Source organism: Pimephales promelas, chromosome 11 (genome assembly GCF_988280905.1).
Source record: "Pimephales promelas chromosome 11, fPimPro1.hap1.1, whole genome shotgun sequence".
Lineage (NCBI taxonomy): Eukaryota > Metazoa > Chordata > Actinopteri > Cypriniformes > Leuciscidae > Pimephales > Pimephales promelas.
In genome coordinates, this window is record NC_142779.1 from 26473768 (window position 1) to 26485863 (window position 12096).

Genomic DNA, 12096 nt, shown 5'->3' on the forward strand with positions numbered 1-12096 from the left:
AAATACAGCCCTTTTAGACTATTAGCCATTTGATTTCATTGATGACAATATCAGTTTGTTTGTCATACAAAGACAAAACACAAGCTTCATTTTTTTGATACAATGGCCCCATAGACTTCCATTTTAAGTTAATTACAAACTTGAGGTAATATTTATTTATGTGGTAAGATGTTGTACTGAATATAATAAAATAATGTATTTAAAGGAGAACTCCGGCGAACAATGAACCTTTGGTCTAATAAAACATCGGTACCTAGTCAACCGTTCTCTGAGATTTGTTTTCATGATAATCGAATGTAAAGTGTTTTATCTCTAAAAACTGTTTAGCGTATAATGCTAGTAATGGGGGCATTGAGTAAGTAAAAAGAAATGGCTAGTTTATACCACTAACAAGGCTCAAAATAGCCCCACACTAACACACTAACATAATGAGGCTCTATACATGCAAAACGAAGCATTGAGTACTTTGTAAGTGTACAGACCGTTTAATAAGAAGATACTTTATGAAGACAGTTCACTTCGCGTTCACAGACAGGAGCCATCTTAAAAATAGTCTCGATAAGTCAAACCACGAACGTCGTGCTGAGTGATCTGAACTGTATGAAGTTCAACAAACTTCTGAACTGTATGAGCGGCGTTCGGGGATCGACTTATCGAGACTATTTTTTAAGATGGCTCCTGTCTGTATACGCGAAGTGAACTGTCTTCATAAAGTATCTTCTTATTAAACGGTCTGTACACTTACAAAGTTCTCAATGCTTCGTTTTGCATGTATGGAGCCTCATTATGTTACTGCGTTAGTGTGGGGCTATTTTGAGCCTTGTTAGTGGTATAAACTAGCGATTTCTTTTTACTTAGTCAATGCCCCCATTACTAGCATTATACGCTAAACAGTTTTTAGAGATAAAACTCTTTACATTCAATTATCATGAAAACAAATCTCAGAGAACGGTTGACTAGGTACCGATGTTTTATTAGACCAAAGGTTCATTGTTCGCCGGAGTTCTCCTTTAACCGAAGAAGCATCTGCAGAGCTTTATATTTAGCTTTATTTGTTTACCCTGGTCGCATGGTGATGTAGGTGCAGATCTGGATCGGTCCTCTTCTAACAGTGGGGATATGGGTAAGGGTTGTGGATCTGGACCCTGAGAGATCTGTGTGGAAAACAAGAACAAATCATCTTCATCATTCAATCATCATTACTGTATGTTTCAGGAGGCCTGAACGAGTGCTTGCTATAAAAGACCATTATGTCATCAGTAATCAGTGTATTTATCGTCTACAGCTGCATGGAGGAGAAGGAGGCTTTTGACCTTTCAGTTCTACATGCCTACTTCTCTAGTGGGAACACATAATTCCTGATGATTGTCGGTCTCTTACCTTTTTTCTCCTCTGGACGCTGCCGGAGAGTTTATCTGGAGTGACTCCGAGGTCGGACAGGACCTTGGCGATGCCCCTGGCGTCCACCCCACAGTTAGGAGCTACATTGCTTTCACAGCGCTTGTGCACATTCATCTTACAAACTGAGGACAGAGAAATGAAGGGAGACGGCATGAGAACTTACACTCTATCAATGCATGTTTGAATCTAGGAAGATTTGGGGATATAGCAGGGTTATTATTGTTTACTAAAACTACAACTAAACCATAAGAAAACTTTCATTACTTGAAGTAAAATAGAATATGTAAACAAAATCCTTAAATATTTTTTATTCCTAGTTTAACTTGAAAAAAAAAAAAATAAACATTATAATAAATTTTGAGCGTGGCATGGTTGTTGGTGCCAGACGGGCCGGTCTGAGTATTTCACAATCTGCTCAGTTACTGGGATTTTCACGAACAGCCATTTCTAGGGTTTACAAAGAATGGTGTGAAAAGGGAAAAACATCCAGAATGCGGCAGTCCTGTGGGAGAAAAATGCCTTGTTGATGTTAGAGGTCAGAGGAGAATGGGCCGAGTGATTCAAGATTCAAGCTGATAGAAGAGCAACTTTGACTGAAATAACCACTTGTTACAACCGAGGTATGCAGCAAAGCATTTGTGAAGCCACAACCTTTAGGCGGATGGGCTACAACAGCAGAAGAACCCACCGGGTACCACTCATCTCCACTACAAATAGGAAAAAGAGGCTACACTTGCAAGAGTTGCAGTTAAAGACTGGAAAAATGTCTCGTTCCCTGAAGGGAACTTCGAGCTGCGTGTAAACGCCGTGGGAACGCCTCTGCGTGACGAGTCATGAAGCACGTATGAAATCTGTCCAATGGCGAGACGGAACGTCATCGGCGGGGTGACGTATCGACCAGGAAACTATAAAGCATCCCCGAAACACAAGCGCAACAGCTTCTGAGTCTTCACAAGCGCTCTATGTATGAATTTTGTCTGTCTGTCTAATATTGTATATTTATATTGATATGGCGAGCAAACAACAGCAGAATTTCAGAAAGTGTGTTCATCCCTGCCCTCGCTTCATCACGGGTGGGGATACACACGATCTGTGTGTTGTTTGTTTGGGAGTGCAGCATGCTCAGTCGGCTCTCGAGGGGGCCGGCTGTGAGCACTGCGAGTGTCTGCCCATGAAGACACTTCGCTCCCGCCGGGCACTCTTCGAGGAGAGTGGTTCGGTGCGCGCTCCCCGCGGCTCGGGTCCCGCTGCTGCCGAGGCACAGCGAAGGCTTGCGTCGTGGGGATCGCAGATGGATCTATCAGCGGGGATTAAGACGGGCCCCGCCCATTCTCTGCCCTTACCTGGTAGATCCAGTGCCTCAGTTCTCGCTGCGGGGGTCCGCGTTGCGGTTTCTCCTGCCCGGGCTGAGGCGCCATCACTTCAATTATCCAGTTCTGAGGAGCTGGATGTTGAAAGTGTGGATGCAGAGTCTATGGACTCAGTGGAGAGCGAGGGAAGCTCGTTTGCCATCCCAGTCTCCCGCGAATGTAGTAAAAAAAAAAAAAAAAAAAGGAAAAAAAAAAAATGGAGGTTTTTGACTCGGGCTGTGGAAAAATTAAGCATTGAATGGCCAGTTGAGAAAAAGAGTAAAATGGATGAGAGATTTTTAAAATCACACTCACTACCTCCATGCCGGTGTTTGCCCTTCTTCCCCGATCTACACACCGAGGTGTGTAGATCGTGGAACAAACCAGTGTCAGCTAGAATTTTGACACACCAGACCTCTATGTATGCTAATATTGCTGGGTCTAGGAGATATGAGTGAGGGGGAGGTCGTCGGCACTGACGTGATTAATGAGATACTGCGTCAGGCGGCAGATATTTCTCTCCGTGCCACCAAGGAGACGGCCAGATCAGTCGGCCGCTCTATGGCAGCCCTGGTGGCCACGGAGAGGCATCTGTGGCTAAATCTGACTAATATGAAGGAGAAAGATAAAGCTTTTCTCCTGGATGCGCCGCTGTCGACCGAAAAAACAGGCAGCGGCGCTCCAGAAATGTCTCCCCCTCCGTACTCATCCTTCGGGGGCTGCTGGGCGAGAGCAGCCCCGCCCGTCGGGTTCCTCGCATAGGGCGCAGCAGAAGAAGAGCGTCGCGTCTCGGGCTCCTCCCCAGCAAAACTGGGCTGAGACGCGGCGTTCTCAAGCGAGGTCTTCCCGGGATAGAACCGATCTGAGGACGGTTATTGTCGCCAGGAAGGCTTCGTCGAAGAAGTCCTGACGCCACTGGTGTCAGACTACTGAGGGTGGTCCCCACCGTGAGACAGAGGTGGTCGCCGCTGAATCCGGCGCCCGCTCTCTCTCGGTGCCCTCAGGGGTTCGTTCTGCCAACCCTGCCTGTAATGGGGGGTGCAGACGGTCCCAGCGAGCGATTTCCCGAGGGACGCTCGTTTGCTCCGAGGAGCGATACAGAACGGCCGTTAAACCCTGCCTGTGCGCGGTCACAGGGCGCTGTTTCTGTTTTAAAAACTACTCCAAAGGCCAGTCTCGAGAGACTGGTACCCTTAGTAGAATTTCTGGTAGAATGGGGAAGTCTTCCAAATATATCTCGTTGGGTCCTGCAGACTATCGAACGCGGGTACGCGATCCAGTTCAGGTCGCGTCCACCTCGTTTCCGGGGGGTTTTGCCCACAGTGGTGACCCCCGAGCAGGCTCTGGTTATGGAACAAGAAGTGAAAGCTCTGCTACTGAAGGGGGCGATAGAACGAGTTCTTCCTCCCGACAGAGAGCTGGGGTATTACAGCCGGTACTTCATTGTTCCAGAGAAGGATGGGGGGCTGCGTCCGATTTTAGACCTGCGCCTCTTAAATCGGTCAGTAGGGAAGCTCAAGTTCTAAATGCTGACTCTCAAGCAGATCGTGTCACAGATCAGGTCCGAGGACTGGTTTGTCACGATAGACCTAAAAAAGACGCGTACTTCCATATCTCCATCCTTCCGCAACATCGGAAGTTCCTGAGGTTCGCTTTTGGGGGCGAAGCGTACCAATATCGGGTCCTTCCATTCGGCCTAGCGTTATCTCCTCGAACCTTCACGAAATGCATGGACGCGGCCTTGGCCCCGCTGCGTCTCCAGGGCATTCGCATTTTAAATTACATCGACGATTGGTTGATTCTGGCTCAATCGGAGCATCAGGCGATTCGGCATCGAGATGCCGTCCTCGCCCACATCAGAAGGTTGGGGTTGAGACTCAACGCCAAGAAGAGTGTGCTTTCGCCAGTTCAGTGGACCACTTTTCTAGGCGTGGTATGGGATTCGACGACGATGCAGGCACGTCTGTCGCCGGCTTGTATAGCCTCGATTATCTCGACTGTCAAGCAAGTGAAGCTAGGCCAGTCACTCACTGTAAAGGAATTCCAGAGAATTCTGGGTCTGATGGCAGCAGCATCCAACGTGTTACCGTGCGGCCTGCTGTACATGAGACCACTACAGTGGTGGCTCAGGACCAAGGGGTTCTCCCCGAGGGGAAAGCCGCTCCGCAAGATCAAGGTCACGCGACGTGGTCCCCGAGGGACGCTCGTTTGCTCCGAGGAGCGATACAGAACGGCCGTTAAACCCTGCCTGTGCGCGGTCACAGGGCGCTGTTTCTGTTTTAAAAACTACTCCAAAGGCCAGTCTCGAGAGACTGGTACCCTTAGTAGAATTTCTGGTAGAATGGGGAAGTCTTCCAAATATATCTCGTTGGGTCCTGCAGACTATCGAACGCGGGTACGCGATCCAGTTCAGGTCGCGTCCACCTCGTTTCCGGGGGGTTTTGCCCACAGTGGTGACCCCCGAGCAGGCTCTGGTTATGGAACAAGAAGTGAAAGCTCTGCTACTGAAGGGGGCGATAGAACGAGTTCTTCCTCCCGACAGAGAGCTGGGGTATTACAGCCGGTACTTCATTGTTCCAGAGAAGGATGGGGGGCTGCGTCCGATTTTAGACCTGCGCCTCTTAAATCGGTCAGTAGGGAAGCTCAAGTTCTAAATGCTGACTCTCAAGCAGATCGTGTCACAGATCAGGTCCGAGGACTGGTTTGTCACGATAGACCTAAAAAAGACGCGTACTTCCATATCTCCATCCTTCCGCAACATCGGAAGTTCCTGAGGTTCGCTTTTGGGGGCGAAGCGTACCAATATCGGGTCCTTCCATTCGGCCTAGCGTTATCTCCTCGAACCTTCACGAAATGCATGGACGCGGCCTTGGCCCCGCTGCGTCTCCAGGGCATTCGCATTTTAAATTACATCGACGATTGGTTGATTCTGGCTCAATCGGAGCATCAGGCGATTCGGCATCGAGATGCCGTCCTCGCCCACATCAGAAGGTTGGGGTTGAGACTCAACGCCAAGAAGGGTGTGCTTTCGCCAGTTCAGTGGACCACTTTTCTAGGCGTGGTATGGGATTCGACGACGATGCAGGCACGTCTGTCGCCGGCTTGTATAGCCTCGATTATCTCGACTGTCAAGCAAGTGAAGCTAGGCCAGTCACTCACTGTAAAGGAATTCCAGAGAATTCTGGGTCTGATGGCAGCAGCATCCAACGTGTTACCGTGCGGCCTGCTGTACATGAGACCACTACAGTGGTGGCTCAGGACCAAGGGGTTCTCCCCGAGGGGAAAGCCGCTCCGCAAGATCAAGGTCACGCGACGTGGTCTCCGTGCCCTGGCTATGTGGAAAGAACCTTGGTTCCTGTCCCTGGGACCTGCGCTGGGAGCCCCGTGTCGCCGGGTAACGGTGACGACGGATGCCTCTCTCACGGGCTGGGGAGCGATCATGAGTGGTCGCTCGGCCCGCGGGTTGTGGCAAGACCATCATCTCCGATGGCATATAAATTGTCTAGAGATGATGGCGGTGTTTCAGGCTCTGAAACACTTTCTCCCAGACCTCAGAGATCATCATGTTCTTGTCCGGTCAGACAACATGTCTGTGGTCTCTTACATAAACCACCAGGGGGGTCTGCAGGGACCCGTTCTGCTGAACCTGCCTGTGAGGGTGGGCGCAGACGGTCCTAGCGAGTGGTTTCCCGAGGGAAGCTCGTTTGCTCAGAGGAGCGATACAGAACAGTCGTTAAACCCTGCCTGTGCGCGGTCACAGGGCACTGTTTCTGTCTCTATAATTACTCCAGAGGCCAGTCTCGAGAGACTGGTACCCTTAGTGGAATTTCTGGCAGAATGGGAAAGTCTTCCAAATATATCTCGATGGGTCCTGCAGACTATCGAACGCGGGTACGCGATCCAGTTCAGGTCACGTCCGCCTCGTTTTCGGGGGATTTTGCCTACAGTGGTATCCCCCGAGCAGGCTCTGGTCATGGAACAAGAGGTGAAAGCTCTGTTACTGAAGGGGGCGATAGAACGAGTTCTTCCCCCCGACAGAGAGTTGGGGTATTACAGCCGTTACTTCATTGTTCCAAAGAAGCTAACGATATACGCCTCCCTCACGGGCTGGGGGCGATCATGAGAGGTCGCTCGGCCCGGGGTCTGTGGACTTTCTCCCAGACCTGAGGGGTCACCATGTTCTTGTCCGGTCAGACAGCACATCGGTGGTCTTTTTATGGACCATCAAGGGGGTCTGCGCTCATGTCCATTATTCAGGCTAGCGCCAGATCCTTCTGTGGGCCCAGGGGAAGCTTCTTTCTTTGGCGATTATATATCCCAGGATATTTAAATCGGGGAGCAGACATCCTGTCGAGGCAGGGGCCGAAGCCCGGGGAGTGGAGACTCCACCCCGAGGTGGTGGAGCTCCTATGGAGTCATTTCGGTCATACCGAGGTAGGCCTATTTGAATCCAGGGACTGAGACACTGCAGGCTGTGGTTTCTCTGTATCCACCAGCCCCTCTGGGGTTGGATGTGATGGTACAGGAGTGGCCGAGGTCACCCCTGTACGCATTTCCCCCGATTGCTCTGCTCCCAGGAGTTCTGGAGAGGGTTCACCGACTGTTAGTAGCCCCGCGTTGGCCGGCCCGAGTATGGATGCGGGTCGATACTTCACCCCCGCCCAGATCTATGGAGGTTGTGGCTTGGCCTCTGAGGGGGCCCAGCTCATAGAATCGGGTCTCTCGACTGAGGTCGTGGAGACCATCCTCCAATCCAGAGCTCCGTCCACGAGGAGATTATATGCCTTGAGGTGGCAATGTTTCACCTCTTGGTGGGGAGAACACCAGTTGGACCCAGTTAACTGCCCGGTGTGGCGGTGCTGGAATTCCTTTGGAGCATTTCTCCACAGGGTTATCCCACTCCACACTAAAGGTGTATGTGGTGGCCTATCTGCTTACCACGTCGCTTTGAGTGGAGCTTTTCACGGGAGATACCCATTGGTAATTCTTTTTCTTCGTGGTATTGTGAGGTCAGACCAAGAGAAACTAATCTGCTCTGCCCTCTGAGGGCTCTAGATGCTTATGTCCACAGAGCTGCCCTGTGGAGAAAGCCTGAACAGTTATCTGTTTGTTTTGGACCTCCGAAGAAAGGTTGTCCCGCATCTGAGCAGAGGTTGAGTAAGTGAGTGGTCGAGGCCATCTCATTTGCATATGAGTCCGCCGGTCAGCCTTCTCCTTTGGCTGTCTGGGCTCACTCAACCAGGGGTATGGTAGCTCCGCTCCAGGGGCGCAGGTGCTTTCGTCTAAATATGTGCCTGATTTCATACAACGGACACCTGCTCGCATGGCGGCGTTGGTATTAGCGTTCCCACGGCGTTTACACGCAGCTCGAAGTTCCCTGAATGGGAACGTCTCTGGTTACGTATGTAACCCTAGTTCCCTGAAGGGGACGAGACGCTGCGTGTCTATGCCATACTCCCAGCATGCCCGTGAGCGCTTGCTTCAGTCCTATCAGAAGCTGTTGCGCTTGTGTTTCGGGGATGCTTTATAGTTTCCTGGTCGATACGTCACCCCGCCTATGACGTTCCGTCTCGCCATTGGACAGATTTCATACGTGCTTCATGACTCGTCACGCAGAGGCGTTCCCACGGCGTTTACACGCAGCGTCTCGTTCCCTTCAGGGAACTAGGGTTACATACGTAACCAGAGACGATTTCTGTTGTGACATTAGATGGTAGAGTCAGAATTTGGCGTAAACAGAATGAGAACATGGATCCATCATGCCTTGTTACCACTGCGCAGGCCGGTGGTGGTGGTGTAATAGTGTGGGGGATGTTTTCTTGGCACACTTTAGGCCCCTTAGTGCCAATTTTGCATCGTTTAAATGCTACGGCCTACCTGAGCATTGTTCCTGACCATATCCATCCCTTTATGGCCACCATGTACCCATCCTCTGATGGCTACTTCCAGCAGGATAATGCACCATGTCACAAAGCTTCATTTAAAATTGGTTTCTTGAACATGACAATGAGTTCACTGTACTAAAATCTAAGCATCTTTGGGATGTGGTGGAACGGGAGCTTCATGCCCTGGATGTGCATCCCACAAATCTCCATCAACTGCAAGATGCTATTCTATCAATATGGGCCAACATTTCTAAAGAATGCTTTCAGCACCTTGTTGAATCAAAGCCACATAGAATTAAGGCAGTTCTGAAGGTGAAATGGGGTCAAGCACAGTATTAGTATGGTGTTCCTAATAATCCTTTAGGTGATATACTATATACTGTATTGTGCAGAAGTCTTAGGCACACTACTATTTTCGCCTCAAAGAAATGGTTTTAAGCCAGTTATTTATATATTTTGTTGTAGTGTCTCAGTAGGAAATATCAGTTTACATTTCCAGACATTAATTGTGCCAATAATTGTAATAATCCAGTGCAATTTTTGAATGCACAAGGATTCTGACAAGAGCCAATGCTCCACACCATCATCGAGTGCATCTGAAATTATATGAAGAAACAGAAAAAACAGAGACTAAGAACAGAAGGACTGCAGCAACGTCTTGAAGGTAGTGCCTGCCTGCAAAGCTCTGTGAAAAAGTTTAAGGCACTTGTGTAAAAATGCTGTAAATGAGAATGTTTTCAAAAATAATGTCATAATCATAAATAGATTTTATTCATCAATTCATTTTATTAGTTAACTATTATTAACTGTTATTAACTTTTAACATTTAACTAAATCAAATCAATAGGTGTTTAGTACCCTTTACGTTTAAAACAGCTTTTGCGCAGGTATTGCACATAGTTTTTAGTTTTGCAGGTTTTTTCAAGCGTCTTTGGAGACGTTGCCACAGTTCTTCTGGTCTTAGTATTTATTTATTTTTTCTGTTTCTTCATATTATTTCAGATGCACTCGATGATGGTGAGATCCGACCTCCGTGTGGAGCATTGGCTGTTGTCAGAATCCTTGTGCATTCAAAAATTTCACTGGATTATTACAATTAATGGCACAATTCATGTCTGGAAATGTAATTTGATATTTCCTACTGAGACACTATACAACAAAATATATAAATAACTGGCTTAAAACCATTTCTTTGAGGCGAAAATATTAGTGTGCCTAAGACTTCTGCACAGTACTGTATATATATATATATATTTATATAATATACATACACACTCTAAATAATATATATATATATATATATATATACAGTATATATACTTGTATATATATATACACACACACTCTAAATAATGGTGGATTGTTTCAGCCCATATTCAGGTCAAATATGGACAAACCCAACTATTGGTTTAAATTTTTTTTTATTGAAATTTGATCCACACATGGGATGAAACAACACACCATTATACAAAAAATAGTATAAATCTAATTAGGATTCTCAATTGGCAGTCGTGAATGAATATATTTAATAACAGAACATAACAAAAAAAAAATACCATGAAATGACAAAATAATGAAAAAATCCCTGAAAAATTGGCAGCTTTTCTATGACTGAGGGAACCCTGTATCTATATTTCCCAGAATGCCGCTCTCACCTTTGCACTGCAGCCCTTGCCGCAGCAGACCCCACAGTAATGAACCGCAGTGGTCACAGAACGTGAGGACTTTGTAGTTGTGAATCCGGAACTTATGAGGCATATTGACGCTGAAGCGCTGAGATCCAACCTACAGGGGGCGATAGAGGATCAGAAAGATGCCTGTGCAGTGATCACAAGCATTTTAACAAAGGAAAAACTGCAAAACTCATTGTTAGCTTTTATTATTATAACTTACATCCAATATACTGTATATAGCTGTGGGTAGTGACACCCATTTAATAAAGCCTACACACACAGTGATGTCTGCTAACAGTAAAAACATGGTAGACTATGTTCTTTAAAGCCAGAGGAAAGTTTTACTGTATATCTCAGGTGTTGCTCTTTAAATAAAGTAGATTGAAAATAAACTTAAACTGGAAAAAATGACCCCTAGGTCCACTTTCCTGCCGAGTTTTTCTCCAACCCTTACTTAAAATGTTGTTGGTTGCATCCGAATTCACATAATTCCCTTCTGTATAGTAAGCGAAAAAAAAAAAGTATGTGACAACAAAAGAGTAGGCAAAATGTACCCGAATGACCAACTACTTCTGGTGAGAAGTGTGCATACGATGAACACTTTACCATCCCATGATGCCACAGGAGAGGATCTATGAATGGCAGTGAACTGACACAACTGATGCTGGTAGATCACATGATAATGACAACATAGTCTCGCATAGCCAGACCTTCAGACTGGCTGCAGAAATTTTGGACCCCATAGCATCTTTCATTGACATTGTCATGGTTAGTGTGCGTGAACATGTAATGTTGTGAAAATGTAATGTCATTGATTTTCCACTGTGTTACAACTCTTGGATGTATTTTAAAGAGTCTATGCCATAAACTTTAGGGCTCAGGGCTCATTGTCACAGTTGTAAACACATCAGCTTTCTTCTCCATGAGGGGGTTTGGCATCAAGGGATCTTTGTTTACAGGTGGACCGCTAAAAAAAATACTCATACGTCTATAGGACATCCCGTAGAATTTAACCAATAAGATGACGATATGATAAGGCATACAGTTAGCGGTTTGGAGCATGACTAAGGACAACATGGCATATGTAGTAAGTAAGGATTACATTCATACTACATAGACTCATACCATATAGATAGAACATACATATTAGCTGTCATGAAGTAAATACTTATTCAAAATAAGTAGGCAGGTGAGTTTGATGAAGGTTTGAGCTAAACTCTGCAGGAAAGTGGACCTCGAGGGCCAGAGTTGAAGAACCCCTGAGCTAGAGAACTTTGAAATTAAAGCATAGATAACATAACTCTAAGATAAATTCGATGAGAAATGTTTTTTTCCATTGTATCTTTGCAAATCTGAACACAGTTTGAAACAGCGTTAAGACCTCTTCTGAAATTCAAGAAAAGATTTAAGGGTTATTTTTTTTTTCACAGGATAAACATCAGGAAAGTAGAAAATCTAAGCAAAAGTTTCTATTTGCTCAAATTGGTGAAAGGATCTTAAATGAGAGTTTTGAAAGGGACATCATGTGTGATTTTTCTACAGGTTCCTCTCACCTCCTCTGTGGTGTCCTCCTGTTTCTTTAGACCTGCACATTTAGTGATGATCAGCTCATGGCAGCGTTTATGAACTACACAGGTGCACACTGAGGGACAGAGACAAGGAGTCGACGAAATTAGCTTTACTTCACTTTTCGGATGTGTTAAGAATGTTTTTCAGCTACAGTATAGATATGATATTTTTAGGAGGTTCCTGTCCATGCCAGAAGTTTCCTTCATTTCAGATTGTGAG

General features: G+C 46.5%; 1 protein-coding gene across 4 annotated transcripts in view; it reads right to left on the reverse strand.

Moving 5' to 3' along the window:
* Positions 1-12096, reverse strand: part of prkceb (protein kinase C, epsilon b) — a 142817-nt gene that overhangs the window by 60195 nt on the left and 70526 nt on the right. For all 4 annotated transcript variants that reach the window (XM_089117238.1, XM_089117237.1, XM_089117236.1 and 1 more), the window contains exons 5-8: positions 11862-11950; positions 10291-10420; positions 1381-1523; positions 1061-1154 (exon numbers count right to left, since the gene is read on the reverse strand). In XM_089117238.1, coding sequence (XP_088973364.1) covers positions 1061-1154; positions 1381-1523; positions 10291-10420; positions 11862-11950 — 456 coding nt within the window. The remainder of the gene's footprint in view (positions 1-1060; positions 1155-1380; positions 1524-10290; positions 10421-11861; positions 11951-12096) is intronic.